Genomic DNA, 21,277 nt, shown 5'->3' on the forward strand with positions numbered 1-21,277 from the left:
TTTAAAAAAAGAAGGAGCTTATAAAAAGTAAATGCCATCCATGTCCATGGCATGTGAATTAGAAGAAGATCATCTTTAAGGTCCCCTTCAACCTAAACCACTCTATGACTCCACTGTTCTACTGATTATTTCTGTACCACAGCTGCATCCAGCTTTGCATCTGTCATGTGAATTAAGATACACAACTGTGTAAGTAAAAAACATTCACAGTTTAATTGAATATTTTTCTTTACAGAAAAAAAAAAGCTAAAGTTGCTTTAAAACAGCCATTGCTGAAGAATTTTAGTCAACAGACAAAACCTAGCAGGGTGTTTTTCAAGTACAATGTGGCTCTGCATCATCTGCACTGCTTACTCACCTTTTTCACCCTGGAAATCTCATTTAAATTATCAGCAGAGCAACTGAAGGAAGGCAAGAAAAAACATACAGAAGTCTACTGTTTTAAAGTTACTGTCACCTGAAATTGGAAAATCTTGTTGTCTAAATACATCTTACTAGGTCAGATCTTCTCAGACATAATGTATAGATGACTGATGAAGTTTTGTTCATTAGGGCTAGTGAAAAAATGGCAAAATTTAGTGGATTTCTCCAGATCAGACTGACAAAGATTGCTGGGTCTCTCAGTCAGCTGAGTCTGTGCAGTACATCATGTTTCACTGGTCAGTTCAAGGCATGCCTTGCTTGAAAAGAGATTTTAATAAACTGAAGTTGCAAAAAAACAAGAGTGAAGTATCTGTCAGAGTAGTGTAACAAATAAAGGAGAGAATTTCCTGCAGCCTATTTGCAAGTTTATAGAAAGCAAAACAGGCATGCCAGGCCTATAATCACCGAGAGTAAAACTAACAACACATCTATTAAGCTATCTCTCCTATGCCCCAGTTTAATTTAAGTTTATGAGCAACAGAAAAAGTTACAGCTTTACAAGGAACTTTCCAATAGGCCTACATTATGTTACAGAATAAAACTTAAGGGTGTAAATGCTTTACTACGACTGTAGAAACTTTTGCTACAGCAACATAATAAACAGGTGCAGAATAATTTTTACAGTAACAGTATGTATTTTTTTTTCCCTGACAGGGATGGAATAATCAAGCTTCCCTCATTTCAGAGGGAATCTGTGTACAGGTCTCCATCACTCTTCTTCCCACATGTAAAACATTTTTATTTTGATGCCTTCACTTTACTACACTTGCCTCAACTTACTATTTGCTTGTGGAAACAGATTAATATTTTACATTCTCTTTCTAGGTTCTGTTCAATTCCTCCAATTACTGACACCCTATATTTTTGCCTATTACACATTTTATTTTACAAACTTATTTATTTATTTTACAAAGTTGAGAGATACTCCAGCAAAGCCTATGCAATTAATATTTGGCATTTTAAAAGCTTATAAGTTATGCCTCAGGTTAAGAGACTTCAGGAAGCTTCTGTAAGCTAGGAGAATACAGGGGGAACCAGATCCAGCAGAATCAGAGTGACGTGGTGCTGAACTCCCCTCCCTCCATCCCCAGCACAATCCAGACCTCCTGACCACGAAGCAGGGAGCCCACAAAGGCAGCCACCCATAGCACTGACATCTTCATCCCTACAAAACTGGGGAAAAAAAGGGCAGAGTGGCCCTGTAACCACTGGTGTGTTGACACAGACATACAGTTCCTGCTGATAAGGAACTCAGTGTGTTTGCCTGGCATTTACAGTTAAGGGAGTTTCCCAAATTTCAAACATTTGGGGTCATGAAATATTGTATATTGCACATTTAGCTCCTTGGTTCAGCACTCAGGAGCAAACAAATGAGTTTCATGCTACTTTCAACCTTCATCTGAAGTTGAAATAAAAAAAAATCTGCATTTTAATTACCCAAAGCTGTAACTTTTTACTGGGAAGCTCTAGGCTGACGTTATAGACCCCAGAACAAATTTTTGAAAATATTCTTCTTCCAGGTGACAGCCTGAGCACAGAATAACCACTGACACTGACCAGATGTATCAGAAGCCTGTGAGGACCTGTAATTCACTGACTGTAAGAAAAACTAAAGATGTTCTTCCTAGGTAGGTTTGAGCCTGTCTCACCTATTGTCCTCATTTAGAGTTTCTCATCTAAGATTTCCACAGGTAAATCATACTACAAGGCATCCATCTGCTGCCTGATCACACCCAAACCCTTAGCTGCCCCAGCAGAACCTCAGATCAATTCTTTGTCAGAAGAACTGAGAGCAGCACAAAGTGTCCTGAAGTGATAAAGCCATTACACTGTGAACACAAACTGGCACTTTCTGCCCCAGAACCTGCCTGTTTACCAGCTGGAAGAGAAATACAACAACCATCTTCCCTCACCTTAGGGATTAATTTTCATTTGTGCAGTATTATGTTATTTACAGAGAAGAAATTTAAGTTTGAGCTTGAGAAGTGCACAAGCTTGGACACTCCCCTTCACACACACACCATGCTCTGCATATGAAAAAAAATAATCTCACCTAACAATCAGAAATACCAAGTTATGAGCAGTTCAGTTATGAACTGGACAAGTTTCTCGTTAGATAAACAGCCTCTCATACAAACATTTTCCTTCTGACACCTGCTGAGAAGACAGAATCAGACTCTTCTCAGAAATGCACAGCAAAAGCTAAGAGGGTGGGAGAAAAAACAGCAAGGGAGAGCCTCACTGGGTATTAGAAAAATTAAATTTCACATAGAAGGTTTCCAAAACTATAACAAAGCAGGGGGGTGTGAGGGGCACTGTATTCTCTGTGCTGCCTTTGGCCTTAAAAAGTGACTTTTCCTAATTGACTCTTTTTTCCACAGAGAGAAGCAAGAATAATTTGGGAGGCAGAAATACTCTGTAAGTACAAGTAACATTTATGTTAAGAACCTTACAAAAGTTATGACTTAAAGACAACCAGGGGAAGCCAGCTACAGGCTATTCACAGCTGTACATCTGAAAATATGTTGGTGCTTTTGAGCTTAAACAATCAAAGTCATCAGATATTTGCAAATTTGTCAATCCCACAAGAGCAATTCCAACTTTCCCTGAGAAACAACAAAGTTAACATCGCACAAAATAGCCACATTTATTCCACTATAACAATTTCATCAGTGTATTTCAGCTCAATCTCTGGCCAACTTTTTCCTGTACCTGTTAGAAAAACTTTTGGCAAAGATGGTACTACCACAAAGCAGCACTTTTTACCCAAAGTGGGCAGTAAGTTCATTTTCCCTGGATTCTTTCAAACCCTCACCAGTAGCTCATGAACAACCCAGCTGGCTGTGGTGAAAGACTATGAATTACCGCTTAACTTGTAGAGGATTTTTAAATACTGTAACATCATTTTTAATTAAAGTTCATGACCTTATTACCATTAAAGAAGATGCTGTGATAAACATGTAAAACAGCATATTTTCTAAAAAATTTTAAAATTTAGCAAGAAAATTACTGACAGATACTACTTATGATTACTCAGCATCATTGCTGAAAAATGAGTATATCTACCCCTACCAGTGAATGATGACATTCAGGTACCTAAAGAAAGCTGTAGCACCACCACCTAAATCTAAGCAATTTACTCAGAAAAAGTGTAAATATTTATACCACCTGCATATAAACACCTAAGAGTTTTCAACATGTATACATTCTTTTGCATACCAGCTAGAGTGTACCATGCACCTATTCCAGATAAAACTTGTATTTATGGAGGTGAATATTTAGCCTATGACTTATCCTAATAAGCAAATTAAAAAACCCCAAGCCAACAAATCCAAGGGAAAAAAACCAAACCAACCCTGTAAAAACAACAAAAAAACAACAAACCAAAAACAAATCCCCACCTGCCCAACAAAAAAAAAAACAACCCAGAACCATCAGCAAACAAAAAAACAACAAAATCCCAAAAAAAACCCCACAAAAACAAACAAACAAACCACCAAACCAACCAAAAAAAAAAAAAAAAACCCCAAAAAAACCCCCAACCAAACACAAAACCAAACATAGAGATTAAGGAGGAAGTTTTATACCTGGAAATTGTTCATCAGCCCATAGTGACACCCTGGCCCTGCCTGAGAGTGGCAGGATGAGAAGTCATAGTTTAGTTTGCAGGCTGCAGTGGTGCAGTTTGTCAGCTCGGTGACAATGGTGTCATTAATATTCCCTGTGGCATCTCGAACTACACAGGAACCTACAACAGACACAGCAATAAAAAAAAAAAAGCTTTAACAAACTGAACCTGAGTTTAAGGATATGTGTTAATTCCTTTTTATAAAAGCATAATCTCACAGAGCAACATTAAAACACAGCATTTGGTTTTTTAACGCACTACAGTACTAAGCCTAGCTTCACTATGAAGAACAAATACAAACAAAACAAATGCTCCCTTGGCTGAAACAATTTTTAGTTTTTTAAAATATCTGATTGTAGGAAGAAGCAGAAAGTTTTAGCACAGAGGAAAACTATGTCAGTAGACTTGCAAAAGTTTAAGAGCACAATTTTAGCTTAAAATACTATTTCTATGAAGTGTGAGCTTCCAAATAGCTCCTGAATTGAAGTCAGTATTATAAAACAGCACTTGATTTGACAGGACTGGCACAGAGCAGAGCAGCTGGGGCTGACCCTGCATCCCTGGAAGTGTCCAAGGCCAGGCTGGACAGGGCTTGGAGCAGCCTGGGACAGTGGGAGGTGTCCCTGCCCATGGCAGGGGTGACACTGGATGATCTTTAAGGTGTCCTCCAACACAAACCAATTTATAGTTCTTTAACTTTATAGTTATAATTTTATAACTTTATACTTTCTCTTTTGGTCATTTTTCCTAGAGGAGTGCAGATTTGTTTAGTGTGTATAAATGTTTGCAGACAGGTACCATTTCTGTTGCAGTTGGTTTTTTTTCTGTCAATCTGACTCAGCCATTAAAAAAAACTAAGTTTCATGAAAGCCTGTTGCAAGCCATTTCCCAATATTTAAATAAGCCATGCCCTGTGTGACCACGGTATTCTTCAGTTGGTTTCTTGGTGAAAAACAGAGTACTATTTCTCCCACATTCTCTTATAATCATCACCTTAACTAGTGTCTTCAGTTCCATCTATGATTCCTTTTAATTTGGAGAAAATCAGCATTTCAGCCTGTAAATATTAATAAAAACTAAAGAGTACTAAAATACCACTAAGTTTTCAAGTTTTTTTTTTCTCATATATGACAAAAAGTAGATCAGCCTAAGTATTATTTAACATTCTGTGGTCTAATAGTAAAGGTAATCAAACTGTTTGAACACTGGGAAAATATCTCAAGGAACAGGAATTAAACAAGAAGTGGGGAAAAGCCTATAGAGTCAATAGAACTCCCTTATTTTAATCTTTTAGGAACCTTAATGACAAGAACTGCCTTGCAACAGAACCCCATGACAGCTAAGGAAAAATCACTACTTGCAAAGTAAAGAAGAAGGCATAGATCTGCTGCAAGTTTAAGTTTATTCAGTAATAATCCTAGGCATCTATGAATGTTGTCTCTCTTCCATGGGGAAAATGAATTCCTAATTATCTATACTGTACTTTAATTGTTGTGAGCCATCAGAAGCTGATTAACAGCCCACAGCAACACCTGGTCCCAGCAGGTGGACATTAATTAATCCTTCCACTCCTCATTTCTTTTTTAGTTACTTATTATGCCTAATTGGTTAAATTACCAAAAAGTTTCCTATGTTAAACACTTTCTTGCACCTTTCTTTGTGAGTATTTGGAGGAGCTGAGGCTTTTTTATGGTTTTCTTGTTTATCTGGGATTAAAAAGCTCTGTAAGAGAAAAATGTTTCTCCTTCTTCATTACACAAGTATTTACCCCAGCCACTCAAGCAGTATATAATGGATCTGACAACACATTTCTCAGGTGAACTATTTGTAAATAACATTTTGTTGTGACAGATTGCAGTGGCAGGCCCATTATACTGAACAACTCATTAAATACCTACAGTGCACAATAATCACAGCCCTCCTCTTCCTCATTTTCTCAAAGTTCAAAATCAGCTGGTTTGGCAGGACTTTCAGGCATGGAATCAAAATATGGCAGAAAGAGATATAGCAGTAGGAACAAACTTAATGTGGGTCTTATTCTGAGAGAATGAAGAACAGAAGCCAGCCAGGCAGGCTCTGTTCTCAGCAGAAGACACTTAGACAAAAGCAACAATAATAAATGTTACTTTCTGTAGCACTCATTCAGAAAAAAAGCTTCATTTATTTATATGATTCTGGGAGCATTTTCCCTTAAAGTCTGTAGGTCTTGCCTCCCATGAAAATAACATTTCACCTTCTGAGAGGCATTTATAAGCATGTTTCTGCCAAAGTCAAATAGAGCTTGGCCATGCTTTAAGCATGAGAAAGTTTACAGCCATGTCTATCAAGTTATCTCCTTAATATGTGAATTCCAGGGGTATTACAGCCCTTTAGACTGCAGTTCAGAGTGTTTAATTTTACTAGTTCTGTAAACACATACAGTTTGGCTCCTGTTGATTAGTTTTAGTTTCATAACTACAGGAAGCAGGTCTTAATGCTACTCAGAACATTGTTTTGTGTTTTTTTTTTGTTAGAACTTCCTTTGTTTTTAAAGCATTAAATGTTGTTCTTTGAAATATATCTTCCAAGATTTTTGATGTGAATTTGCCTGTGAAATCTGCCTCCTCATGCCACCTGCATGTCTGCATTTGTCCTTTGCTAAATTATGAAACTGCATACCTATGTCTCACAGTTATCTTTTTGAAATAGCTGCCTAGCTCTAGCAGCAGGATCAGCAATTTTCCTTTTTTCAGCCTTTTCTACTCAATTTAGCCCTCTTACTTAGTACAGAGCATGCAAATAGAGAGTTAAGTTCAGAAGATCTTCCTCTTTCCAGATACAACTGCTCTACCACATTTGCTAGCCCCTTCAAATCTTTAGTGTCTTTCTTACTGCTCTTCTGGGAAAGGAATAAAAGTTTTGTAGTTGCCCAATGTTCCTAATCCAATGTCTCAAAAGCAGCTAAATTCCACCCCATCTACAACTCCTGATGCCTTTTTTCTAACTAGCAGAATTCAAAGCTTAACACAGCAGAACATTTCTGATGAATCAAACAATTTCACGTCCAGTTGGTTTTGCAAACTGCTTCTTTTGTCAACTTTTATATTCCATTTCTCATGTTTGGAAGCTGATCAAAGTGTCCCATTAATAAGCGAGTATTAACAATTTTAGTCTTGTGCAGGTTGAGGTTCCAAAGGACTCAAATTTGGTAGCAAGAGGTCTACACAGTCAATTTAATTAGGAAATGAGTGTAGCCCATTATGCTGCATAAAGCACAATCACTACAGAGCAACTATTTGGCAGAGCTGCACTCCCACGTTAGCCAACAGTGGCAGACTAGCAAGATTGGTATCTTTGGAAAGGAAGTATCATTAGTGGTAAGATCAATGGTACTCTTGTAAATGAGAATTTCATTCAAAAAGCACCACAGCTATTATAAAACAAGGTCTTTCATGTTAAGAAAAATTATTATGCTGTCAGAAACTGGTTTGTGTGACTATGTGATTTCCAATCACGGGCAAGAAACGTGCATGATTCAATTACAATCCTGTAATCTTAAGGTTAATAAAATTACTTGATGTGTGGGAAAAACGTAGTTAACCACTGGTGCTCTACAGCAAAATTGGTATCAACCCCAAGGTGACTTCTACAGAGGATTTCAAACAACTGTGGGGTGAGAAAGACTAGGAAGAGAAGACTCAGATCAGTCTGTGATTATTTCTCCTCTTTACACGAGAACATGACACTTTCAAAAGTGGGCTGAGAGAACTGAAGGCCTTTCTTGGTCTCCCTCAGCTGGAGAATTACTGCTCAAGCATCCTCACCACAGTCCTGTCTGATCATCCCTCAGCTCACTGCAGGTAAAGGGCTGATTACCATAATCCTCAAAACAATACAGGTGTTTTTTCAGTGGGTATTTCCTGAAAACATGCTTTTCTAATCCAGGGATTATCCCACTGCTAAACTGTAAATCCTTTAATGTAAATAACCACAACAAATGAGGAAACACTAATAGAAGTCTTTTGTCATCTTTAGTCTGAAGCAGTCACTTCTCTTAGAAAAGCACCAGCCATTTCACAAAAGTATAAAACCACCTGAAAACCATCTCCCAACAGTAAAAAGCAGAAACCTTTGGCTATTACTTTCCCATCTCAATTACACAACAACTTTACACGACAAATTACATAAAACCATATCAAAATACACCCTCAGAACGAACATGAAACGATAAAGTTAAAAACATTCTCTATTTACCTACAGATACTGCAATTCCTACGTAAACCAATGTAGTGATTAAGATGGCCAACAGCGTTCCTTTAGGTATGGCTGACTGAGGATCCTGAAAGAAAAACGTCAGTGGACAGTGATGACAGAGGTCAATGCACACTCGAGTGGTTGTGAAGAATGTTTTTAATTCACTACTTACTGCAAGGTCCCCCGAGATATTTGCACCAGCAAGTATGCCAGTTGCAGCAGGGAAGAAAATAGCAAATACAGAAAAGAAAGTTTCTTCTTGTCGGAAATCCGGTCCAAAGTTCTCCATGAATATGTCGGCTGCAGGAGAAGATTTAAATCCGTCAATATTCACATGGAAGATGAAGTATTTATTAACCCATTCCAGCCACTACCAGACCAATAAAAAAACTGACACAAGAACTTCCTAAAACTAAGTTTAGAAGAACATTTAAGCCCCAATTCATCACTTCAACTCAAAGTCCAAAAGTAAAGTCCAGCTTTTTAAAACTTAATATATATTCAATATTAAGCAATATTCAAGTTTTGACCCAACTACAGAAATCTGAAGGAATCAGGAAAAAAGTCTCCATAGTTAAGCAGGACTATAAGGTATATTAGATATTTAATTAAATTTATAACAGCTTATTTTGCAAAAAAAAAGGTACTGTTTACCATATTGTAAACTGTTTCAACATACCATTATAACCAAAGAAACCTTTGGGCTTCTTGCTGTCCAGAGGAATAAATGTTCCAATGACAAAGTCTCCAATAGCAATTATGAGGATCACCAGCAGGACTATCTGTGCCTGAAACACAATGACTGCTGTCAGAAAGGAGGACTTGTTCTTTTCACACTATCAGGTGCTGTGCTATAAAATGTAAATGTTTACTTGATTCCAAATTCAGCTTCACCTTCTCAGAACGTTCTCTGCAAAAAAATGAGGAAAGCTGGAGAGAACGTGTACAAGGATTTAAAATTAAGAAGAATAATTTCCATGTTTTATGCCTAATCAAAAAGGTTTGTTATTACCAAATGCCTCAAAATTATACTGCTAAAGAAAAAATGCTTAGAAAGACTATTTTCTCTATATATAAACATTCCAGAAGGAATGCATTTGAGGAGATTCAAGAAAGTAATGTGAAAATAGCCAAATGCAACTATTGCATTATTAGTTTGCCTTATACTTTAGATTGTGATATTTTCTAAAAACTTTATTGCATCCAGAATCAAACAGCTTTTTTTTCCTATTTTATGCAAGGAACTAGGTTATTTTGCTACTTTTTCATGTTTTCAACCCTTACTTAGGAAATTAAATTGCAAACTACAACTACTTGTTAATTCCTAGTTGGAGACTTCATTTATTACAATGTAGATTTTTAGTCACTTTTCCACAGAATTATTGTAAGCCCCACAAGTTGAACAAGAAGTACTTTAAACCATCCAACACCTGAAAAGTGTGAACAAAGATAAATGTAGGCACTGTAGGGATAGTTCCATTTAAATAAGCAATGACACAGCTGTTATCTTTTGGGTTAACATTTGATTCCTTAGAAAGGAATGCCAGTAGCTTGGAGGAAGCTATTCACAGACCTCTTTTAGGCCTAGAATCATGAGTTAAAATTCAGCTCACTGTGGTATTGCTGATGCCTACAAAACAAAGTTTTCAGTTCACACAGCCTCTCAAGAAAACAGGGTGAACAGTCATAAACTGAGCAAAATGGCCTGGAGCAGATTTAGAAGTCCACCTGAAGAAAAGAGTTTGTGCCCTGTATTTAAATCTTTGTAAAGCCTCAAGGGTAGGTGAAAGGTGTAAGGATACAGCTGGGTGCTTACAGAAGTCTCCAGAGTTAGACAGAAACATAAAGATGAAGTTATCACACAGCAATTGCCACAAGTGGATTTTTCCAGTAATTCACCTAGGCTTCTTCCTGAAGCTACAGATGTTTGCTGCATAACTTACTTAAATTCCAAAGTCTGAAAGAATGGGCTTCTAAAACTTCAACACAAAGAGCTGAGCAGTAGACACCACAAACTCTGAAAAGCCATTTTTTAAAGCAAACTTCCCTGGAATCAATCCCAGTCTCTCCTCACTTTTAGATCTATTTCTAAGGCATTATTATAGATTCCCCCTGCTCCATTTTCCAAGCCATTCTCTAAGACATGGCTAAGGCATAGGAGAACACCACAGATCAAGAATAAGAGACATTACTGTTTAGCTCTGCTGAGCTGTATGTTAGCACACATGAAATACTTGTTTGACAGGTTCAGTTGCCTCTCATTGCTCCCACTTGCCTCCTTCCAAGACAGAGAAGCCAGGTCTTGACTTTTACACTGAGTACAGGACTTCTGAAAGCTACCCCTAAAATAAGGATGCCACTGCAGTAATACCACAATTCAGGTTTGATGTGGAAGCATTATTTTTCATGCAAATCATTGTTACATAACTGCTCATGCTACACAGCAAAACCATGATACTCCTTGTGATTTCAAGTGTCAGAGGCCAGAGGATTAGTAACAAATAATTCTTTCAAAACAGTTCAGAATAAGATCAGCATTGTTTGCAGTTGGGTGCATAAAGACTGCACAAATTCAAGTTACAGACAGTCAAGGCCTACTTGAGAAAGGTAAACAGTTTTTACAGAAGTTCAATTTAGAAGTTCATGCCAAAATCAGTTTCTTTAAGTTTCTTTTCTCCTCAGCAGACCAAAGCAATGCACTTGATCTTCACTCACTTCTTCTAGGATCCCTATTTCTTGGAAGCAACAATGATAAAAAACCCTCTCTCAATTATCAATACCATCATCTTGATGCAGGAGCATAAGAAACTTACAATACTTCATGAAGAGGCTCCTTCAGTTACAACAACATTGCCTCTCAGTGCAGAAAACAGGTGCTATTGTGATACAAATATAAGTTGGGAAGGAAGCCCCAGTGATAGGCTTGCTTCTCAATTTATTTATTTTTTTTTTATGGACAGATACTCAGAAAAAGACTACAAGGTGCAGGAAAGAGAGAGCAAGGTAAACTGCCTCATAATGCCAAGCAGAAAACTGGTAAGGCAACTTCTCTGTTAAAGGTACTTTAAGATCTCTTCAGTCAGTTGAGCTGAGACTGTGCAGCCACAAGATGAGGGAAGGAGGTTTTCCCTCCTACACATTCATCACCACCAACATTCAAAACCCTTCTCCATGCTGGGTCTAGTGAATGCATCCCACTGTTTGGCTGTTTCCAGCTGAAAAGCAAACCAGAAGAGAATGGAAGAGAAGGGAAGGGTACTGCATTTGAGCACAGATTGGCTTTGGTACCAGCACTGTGTTTTTCATCCTCAGAATTTGCCTGAAGTTCACAGTAAGGGAAAATTCCAGAGCTGAATTTCTTACCTTCTCTTGTGGTATAATTGCCCAGAAGATGGAAATACCATTAATCTACTTGACAATGTCATTAAGAGTGGATTATGCTGGAGTTTAGGTTCTCATAGATGCTTAAGCCTCCAGTGAAGTGGTTTAAGATCTGAAATGCTGCTCAGAGCTGCACATGCTAGTGCCAGACCAAAAGCTGCTGCATAAAACTGACTTCTAACATACCATCAAAGAATACTGAATATACTAAAAATTAGTCAGACAGCTAAGGTACAAAAACAATCAAAATTATGGAGAAGAGAATATAAAAAAAAATAAAAATATGGGAGTTCCTTACTTTTGCTTCCCACTCCATTCCTGCAATGGAAATGCCCAGCAGTATAACCACTGTGATAGCCCCTATGATTCTGATATCATTCATTTCATCGATCATCAATGTTCCATTTTCCTAGCAAAACAAACAAAAAGCACAGAGTCATATACATAATCAGGTAACCACACCTTCCCTACTAAAGAACAGCATTCTATTCACTATAACTTATCAGTAGTTAAGCTGTGAATAAGTAGTTAACCATGAATTTACTGACTGTAAATTCCCTTTAAGGACACAAGTAATTTGGGTTTTGCCTTGTTTTTAAATCTATGAATCTTCCAAATGGAAACCATAAGGGCTGTTCAGCCTGTAGCAAAGAGAGCTCCAGGGAGACCTCACTGCAATCACTTAATATTTAAAGGGATTTTACAAGAAAGAAGAGAAGACTTCTGGATAGAGCTTGTGGTGACAGAACAAGGAGTAATGATTTTAAACTAAAAGATGGCAAATTTGGACTAGATGTAAGAAAGAAACATTTTACAGTGAGGGTGGTGGCACAGGGTGCCCAGAGAAGCTGTGGCTGCCCCTGGATCCCTGAAAGTGTCCCAGGCCAGGTTGGATGGGGCTTGGAGCAGCCTGGGATAGTGGAAGGTGTCCCTGCCCATGGAAGGGACTGGCACTGGGTGGTCTTTAGGGTCCCTTCCAACCCAAACCATTTTGTGATTCTACCTGGATGAGAGATGGACTAGGTGACCTTGAAATGTCTCTTCTAAACCACACCATTTTATGATTAGATGAATCAAAACCCAAGGATAATCTTTTAACTTGACATATTAAGTATGTACTTCATACACTCAAATGTTCTATATGAAGTATAGAACTTTATATGTGAAGTATAATCAATATAAGCATTGTCATCCACTGTACCTTGAGTAGCTCAACAACTGTCTCTGCAAAACCAACAACATACATTGCCACTGCCACAGCGTTGGCAAATGCAAAAATCAGACCTATGGCACCACCAAATTCTGGCCCCAGACTTCTGGAAATTAAGTAATATGCTCCTCCTGAAAGAAAAAAAAAAAAGTACAAATGACAAAGCAGTCCTATATATGATAGAGCCCAAAACAGACAGTTATCAGCCATTTAACATTTACATGAGCCAGAATCTACTCACTCTTTATTCCCTGATGTATTAGAAAATAACCCTTAACTCAGTATTTTAGGGACAGATGTGCTGAGGACTCAGGAATGTATTTCAAGTTCTTAGGAAAAGAGACCAGTTGGAAATAACCATGACTCATGCACCACATCATATTATTCAGGTATGCAACCATTTCTATGGTTAAAAAGCTGTAAAACACACGATGCAGCATAACTGGGATTTTAACTTCAAACTGCTCAAAGCACTTGTGGAGTCAAGGTCAAGAAACTGGCAAATCAGACTGCAATAAACCCACTGAAGTTCCAAACTTCCAAGACATGTTTCTAAAAGCTCTGCTGTTGAAGGAATTTTCTGTCCTCCAATGGGACTCTTGAGAGCCTGTTCTTCGTACTTTTGAGCTGGACAAAAACAACATCTCAAATCCCACATGACAAATGAAAATCTGAGTTATCTGTAGCATTACAGCAAAGTAAAGTTTAGAAAATGTAGCAAAGGCATATTTCTCAAACTTAAGTCTAAGCTTCCTAGAAGCAAGAAAATCCTCCAGCTCGAGTCTGAAGTAACTGAGTCCATGTTAAAACTCTGCAAGAGAAAATGCTTAATTTCACTGCATTAGACTTCTTGTGCAAATCCTACATATGGACTCAGCTTGGCCATACTCTATTTCTTATGTTAAAAAAAAGAGATCTTAATGTAATATAACATTTTCCTAGGAAAAATTGTTTCTATGAAATTCTACAGTTCTTCCAATTCAGCACTTAATATTTTCTAATGAAGTGCTATTTTTTCAAGAGTGGCTTAAAAGCAACAACAAAAAATAAAGTTCCTATATGAATGGGAAAACCTGATATACATAATGGAATTAAAAAACAGGGCATTTAGAAACTAAGCTTGGCATAATGCTAACACTCTCACAGCTGATCTTTCCCATTAGGTGTTTACTTTGTGACAGTGAGGCTTTTCTCTTCATTCTTAACCTTAAGGAAGATAGTTTTCTAAGTTTCTACATTAATTCCACCATATTTTTTCCTAGCAGCAGTCTTGTAATGACATGAAGCACTTTGATTGTGTCAGAGGCACCAACCATTTCCAAAAATAGCTGACAACACCACATAAACCATGGAAGAGAATGAAAACCATCATTCTCAGGAAAGCTGGAGCTAACAGAGAGTTTGGAGAATTACCTGTGTGAAAGTTTATCTCAGGACATAGACACATCATACAAGCACACTCTTAACCAACCAGTGCAGCTCAGGAGAATATTAAGACTCTACTCATTCCTGGATATGTATCTTTAAAAATGTTTGTATTACGAAAATTTACACCAATAAATTTTCTTTTACAGCAGAAAAGCAAGGTACGAGTTCAAACCTAATTAGTAGGCTACCTATTGATTTTTGTTGATTACATGACTGTTTAATCTCATACAGAACACAAGGAAGACTTTGCTCCTCAGCAACATTGAAGTGTGTACTCCAGAGTGAGGAAAGTTTTAAAAACTTGATGAAAATATCATTACCTCCTCTTACAAACCCATTTGTGGCTATTGCTGAAGTAGACAGTCCTGTAATAGTTGTCACAACAGTGGCCATTCCAATAACCAAGACAGACAGACCTTTTGGGAAAAGAAGTGAAAAAACACTGTAAGCCCAGCAGTATTAAAGAGTACAAACCTTCAACTTAATTTAATTTAAATACTCAGTCTTGCAAATACAACACAAATTCACTTTAAAGCAAGAGGCTTCTTCTACCACTCTCATCAGGATACAAATAAACTGGGCCAACTCTCTTAAATCAGTAAGGTAAGAGCTGTAGTCTAAAGATTAAAGGAAACACAGGCTTTTTGCAGATCAGCCCAACACTATATTAAGCCTTTGAAAATAATTCCTTTTTCACTACACAGTCTATATGCAGGTTTTAATAACCAGAGATCAAAAGTTTCTCTTCACAGTTCCACTGAAGACTTACAAATGCCAATTTTAAAATACTTGCCTTGTACCTAAATGAAAAAGTCTAAGTAATTGAAGTTCTGGGTAAGGACAAATTATCATAAAAATTTGCAATATTAAGGTTAATTTCCTATTCCAGTTTGAAGTAAAAGCTCAGGATCAACACCTCTTGTGGATCACATTTGAAAGCCATTGAAATAAAATTAAAGCATTAGTACCCATACCTATCCCAGCTTGTCCTACAATCCATGACAGTCTGATGAAGAGCATCACACCCCAAATATTTAACATACATCGTACCTAGGATAAAACAAATTTAACATAGATTAGTTCTTGCATCAGCCATCATTTTCACTAATTATTCATTAGTTTTTAATGTTCTTGAAATTATCTTGCTATATTTCCTCACTTTTCAAATTATTTCACAAGAATATGATGCTATTATACAAGTTTAAATTTGATTAAAAAAAGGAGACTTAAATATGATTAAAAAGTTACTACCTTAAATACAGAGTTAAGAGTATTTCAATGTCTGATACTTGTAGCATCTCTTAAGCAAACAATAATAATAATTAGATTTAGACCCTAACCTTTAAGATCCATTACAAAATACATGATTTAAAGTAAAACAGAAGTCTATGATGACTGTGAAGTCTACAATCCCAGTTTGTATCTCTCATAAATCTCTCCCTCAAAAAAAAACAGGCAGTAAAGTAACACCATACTAAATAACTTACTCTTTTTAAAATAATAAAAACTCTGCTGCAACTTTCCATTTCTATAACTTTTGTATCTTAAAGCTGCAAAATAACAGGAAGGAGAGGTGTGCATTTTTTTTTAAAATCCTTGTATTTACAACTCTTAGATCTCAATAAAAATGGAGTTTACATTGTACAGAATTTAGACAGGAGACTAAAACCAGATCTTGGGGGTCTCTCTTATCTAAAGAGTAAGATATCAAGCCTACAAAAATAGGAGATAAGGACCTCTCCAAAGCACAGAAGTCCAATATATCTTTTTCTACCACGGTATCTTTTTCCTTCTTGGAAATCATGCAATGTAAAAACTCTTAAAACCTGTGCTAAGAAACCATGCACACTTAAGAACTTATAGCCCTGAAGTACTTACTGCCTTAAAATTCAGCTGAAACAGGAGCAACCCTTCCTAAAATGATGGCATTTATCACACTTCTCATACATATAATCTTTATATTACACTATCACAATGCCTGCCAAAAAAAGAGGGTAGCTGGAAAGATCTGCAAGAATAGATGAGCACCTGTAAGAAACTGAAGAACCACATATCAAACTTACCAGCACACCTTTTATCCAGCCAAACTTGACTACTCCTTTGCTGTCAGGTGTGTAAGCAGCAGCTGCATCTCCAGCCGGTGCGCCTTCCTCACCATTTGCGTAGCCATCCTCAAAGGGCTCCTTGGAAAACATAAAAAAAGTTTGTATTTTTTTGTGACTGACAGAGCAGAGTGGACATGTGAAACTTATGGGTTTCTTTTTAAAAAAAAACTTAGTTGTGTAAACAGAAAAATTAGAAGACTGACATGGAAGAAGTTTTAAGCTGCTCCTTTACGCCCCTTGCATGACCCACATCTTGGATTTCAGGGAATGTAAAACAAACTTACAAGAGCAAACTGTTAACAGCCAGTGTGGTAAGTATATTCAAGAATTAAATCTAGATCCCTAAAATATTGAAACACCTGATCTGTAGAAAAAGAGCTGAAGATTTCAACTGCACAAGAAATTTTACTTGTCTGAAAGCACAGACTGTTCTACCAAAAGTTACAGGTCTCTGCCGTAGCATTTCCTGTTGTTCAGATGCAGCTGTCATTTGATCAATTTTTCAGGAAATAAATTATTCATTTCCCTGTAAACTATTCTACTATTCTTTGTAAGGTGATGCTGCCAGAAAAAAGGATGAGAGATTGGCATTTCAGCGAAAAGGAGGGAAGAGAAGTCTCTTCCCAAACACTGCTCCCCATTTAAATAGGAAGGGTGACAGATGGGAGAAAACATCAGCCCAACAGACAAAGGCTAACTTATGCCTTTTATTTACAATTCAATTCTCAACTTCAAAAAAAGCACAAAATCTCAGTTTCAAATATAAATTGAAAATATATTTGTATACACACATATATGCTCGCTTCAAAGGCAGTTTTGTTTTGCCAAGCCAGGCAAACACCAGAACATTTGAACTCAAACATTTCCTACACATGCTGTAAGAAAGCAAAAAGCACTCCAAGCTAAGTATGTTAGTTTAGTAACAAAAATTAAGAATGGACATACTAGAAAGACCCTGAACAACATCCAACAAACCAGTTCAAGCAGCATAATGTGAAGCAGCCTGCATCCCAGGCTTAGAAAACATTTAAACAATTAGAGGTTCAATCCCAATAAGGTAAAGGGCAAAACTCGCATTTGCTAAGACAAAAAATAGAGTGGACAAAATAAGGCTTTAAGTGTATGCAGAGAAGGAGTAATAAAGGTTAGGGTGAGGTATTTTACCACGTTCTTTCTACTCTTGATACATTAGTACCAGATACAGTCTCAGCACAGAGTGCAGAGGAAATATTTTTAAACCTGTTGATTATGAAGACTGTCATCCATACGTTCTTTTAATCAGCAGTAAACATACAAATCAGATTTTTAAAAAAACAGATTATGTCAACCTTATCCAAAGGTCAGTAGCACAGATTCATGTCAGTGCTTCTCTCAACTGATGCAGAATTATGTAATTCTCATAGAAACTGATACACCTGCAACACATCTGGTGATCTGTAAAGGCACAAGCTTTCCACTGTTAGGCAGAATCATGATCAGTTTCCAGATCATTACCTTTAACAGCTTACTCTCTTAAGGAGTACATTATATTGTCTCCAGAATGGATTACAAGAGGGAAAAAAATATAAAAAATGGTATGTGTTATATATATATTCTTTCGTGTATGTGTCTATATATATTGTGTATATATATATATATATTTAGTGTATATATATATATATTTAGTGTGTGTATATATATATATATATATATATACACACTAAGCAGAGGAAAAATAGAAACATAACCAGGAGTTACCCAGTTTGCTGAACTGCAAACTGAGCCTTCCTGAAGAACTAATGGCTATAATTCTTTGGAGATTTGCACAGCCTTTGACCAGCCACTGAATCTACTGATTGCTGATTTTTTTTTATTTAGGCACTCAAGCCAAATCAAGTAGTGGTAAGTAATCACTTAGAGTGGTAAGAAGAACAGTGAGGGCCAAAAAGAGAATTACAGTCCTGCTACATTTCAGAAATGCTGACCTGCCTGAACCAGAACTAAGAAAATATCTCCTATTCAAGCCTGAGCCTTGTGCCAGAAGAGGATGAGCAGACCATAGCCTACAAGGGCAGAATAAAATGTAAAAATCCTTCTAAGCATGTCTCCCTTTATGACTTCTTTCAGGAGGAAACAAAGAGAAAAGAGATGCATTGAAAAAAGACACAGATTATAAACATGTTCACAACTGCCAAAACCTCCAATCAAGCATGAGACAGAATAACCACTTACTGCTTTTTCATCTAAAACCCACTCTTACTCCTCACAGAAAGCCATCACATTATAGTTAGAACAAACTCTATTTTAAACTATTACATAAAGGGAGTCACATTCAAATTATCTAAACAATTTTTAAGCTTAGGCCAAAAAACACTTGCCAACATTAGATAACATCTTCTGCTATTACAACAACACGCATCATTCTGTAATAAGAAATAACAAAATTGTTCTCTAAGAAGACTGGTCAGGGAAAATCAAGGAATCGTAGGAAGAATCTGTATTTTCATATCTTAAAATAGTGAAAGATGACTAAGTGATTAATGCCCCTTTTTTTTTTTTACCAAGCTTGGAGTTTGTTTGCTGCAAGTTCAGGTTTGGTAAGAAGGCAGAGAAATACCCCTGTATCTAGTCTAAGAAAGGATCACACACTTCATCATATGAACATGGCAGGCCAAGTACTAGTAAAACCCACACACATCGCCAAGGTGACCCCCAAAGGTCACCTCAAAACCTCAACCACCGTGTGGCAGCTACACATTTTACTGCAGAGCTCAAACAAGCCCCAAGCTCAGCCTGTTGTGGAGACAGTGGCTCACAACTGGTATTCTGAGTTATCAGTTACCAGATCAGCTCCAAGATACTGCACACCGTGAACACAGGAAAGTTTTGTTGTGTAGGTCTCGTCTCTCCACACTGTGCAATATTTCTTAGGAAAATATTTTGAGGCACAAGCAAAATGTAATAACTGAAAGGTTATTCCTGGTTATCGGTGCTGGTGGGTGCCCAATAAAGCAGCACTGAGAACAGATATTACAGAGTGTGGGCACATAAGAATTTCACTCCAGAAGGCTCCAAGCTCAGCCCTCTAAGGGAGTATTAAGAAAGCACCACTGTGGTCTCAGCTGTAAATCAAGCAGGCGTAGTATTTTTCATGCTCATGCTCATGAGGAAACAATGCCTCTACTCAAGTCAGACACTGAATGGAAAAAACTGCCCTAGCACTATTTTAGAACAGCCAATACATGTATGATAAGATCTTCATAAAGAGTAAAAAACACTAACACACTGTGGACTTGGAGGGGGTGTAACAAAAGGGGAAACAAAAGGGGGTTTAGCATTTTGGTTTAGAAACAGTCTTATTAACACAATTCTTGAAACAATCAAAAAATACTCAGTCATGGCGTTCATTTGCACTGTTAAAGGAAAAATAATGTATGTTGACAAGCTGACAATTCTGTCATACAGTGAGAGAACTTCAGACAAGAAACAGTTAATTTCTACTCCTACACAGATAATCTACTATTGCATCTCCAGTGTTGGATCATAACAATAAGTTATTTGTGACAGCTGTGAATAGCCTCCACATCTATTTGAAGTAGATTAGTAATGAGAAAATACTTGGTATTTTGGTAGAGGATACCTAAGATTTTTCACACAGCCTGTAATACACTGGTGCACCAAGAAGTTCAGCAAAAATTGCTTAACAATTCTTGAGAGCCGTGTATGTCATGCAGCATAATTTTTTTTTTTTTTGCGGTGAACTTATCTAAATCCCATCTTAATGGCAATATACTTGGGCTATGTTGAACTGTATGAGGCAATACCAGAATAAACACACATGAAGTCTTGTTTCTTTTCAAGAAACACAACTTGGAAGCTGCAAGTAAAGGGCAGGACCACCAGCAAGTTTGTATGTAAGACAATTCGTTGTATCTCCAGGCTGCCACTGTGAACTGCCTGATTTGGTGTGTTCCTGGTAGTCACTTGACTTTAGCTAAGACCTCCCATTGCTGTTAGTCCTTGTGCAAAAACAGGAGGCCAGAGAAGCACCTCAGACTACAGCATTTAGCTGCTTTTCCCATTCCTCAAGTTTGGCCAGTTACAGGTTTAGCACATGCTAAATGTGCTATGTAATATGAGGTTCTTCTCACACAAATTCCCTAGACAGTTTTCACAAGAGCAGCTTATTCTCATTTTGACAAGATACAGTACTGAAGCTGGTTTCAGTAGTTCATTTTATCATAATGCTAAAAATCAAGAGTCTAATATTTTCAAGATACATCTTCTGCAAAGAAATATAAAAATGGCCTTCCACTACATTTAATCAAGCTGTTTACACTTAGAACTGCTTTGTACTTAAATTCTGAATTCTAATCCTGTATTGTGATACATATTTATTCTGATTACATGCCTATATTCTGATAATGAGCATAGTTCTCTCACACTTACTGAGAACATGAAAAAAAATAAAATAAAGGAAGCTACCTGAGAACCATCTTTGCCCAAAGAGTACTGACAGAACAATTCTGTGCCCTGACCAGTCAACATCTCAGGAGCTCTGCAGTTGGGGATGTTTGCAGGAACCCGTCTTGACAAGAGTGAGAGGTTTTCATACATTTTCTGCAGTCCTTCACTACTGCCAACCTGTTCAGTAGCCCTTACAATCACAATTTATTGTTCCCATCTCCCAAAGGTTAATTTTGTAGTCATTGCCATTTTAAGATGTTCCTTATTTTGTGGAAGGGAACCAGCAGTAAAATATATTGATCCAGATGCAGGATGCCATCTGTCTCAACAGAGGAAGAATCATTACTTGGAGAGATTATGCTCTCAAATATCCCAACTCCAGACCTGCACACTATTAACACTAGGGCTACAAAACCTGTTATT

At 37.2% G+C, this 21,277-nt stretch overlaps 1 protein-coding gene across 2 annotated transcripts in view; it reads right to left on the bottom strand.

Moving 5' to 3' along the window:
* Window positions 1–21,277, bottom strand: part of SLC12A2 (solute carrier family 12 member 2) — a 54,269-nt gene that overhangs the window by 21,309 nt on the left and 11,683 nt on the right. For both annotated transcript variants that reach the window (XM_015653543.3, XM_015653541.3), the window contains exons 2-10: window positions 16,367–16,486; window positions 15,278–15,353; window positions 14,624–14,719; window positions 12,867–13,006; window positions 11,964–12,074; window positions 8,964–9,072; window positions 8,457–8,584; window positions 8,285–8,369; window positions 4,011–4,171 (exon numbers count right to left, since the gene is read on the bottom strand). In XM_015653543.3, the coding sequence (XP_015509029.1) occupies window positions 4,011–4,171; window positions 8,285–8,369; window positions 8,457–8,584; window positions 8,964–9,072; window positions 11,964–12,074; window positions 12,867–13,006; window positions 14,624–14,719; window positions 15,278–15,353; window positions 16,367–16,486 (1,026 nt within the window). The remainder of the gene's footprint in view (window positions 1–4,010; window positions 4,172–8,284; window positions 8,370–8,456; window positions 8,585–8,963; window positions 9,073–11,963; window positions 12,075–12,866; window positions 13,007–14,623; window positions 14,720–15,277; window positions 15,354–16,366; window positions 16,487–21,277) is intronic.

This window comes from Parus major, chromosome Z (genome assembly GCF_001522545.3).
Source record: "Parus major isolate Abel chromosome Z, Parus_major1.1, whole genome shotgun sequence".
Taxonomy (NCBI): Eukaryota; Metazoa; Chordata; class Aves; order Passeriformes; family Paridae; genus Parus; species Parus major.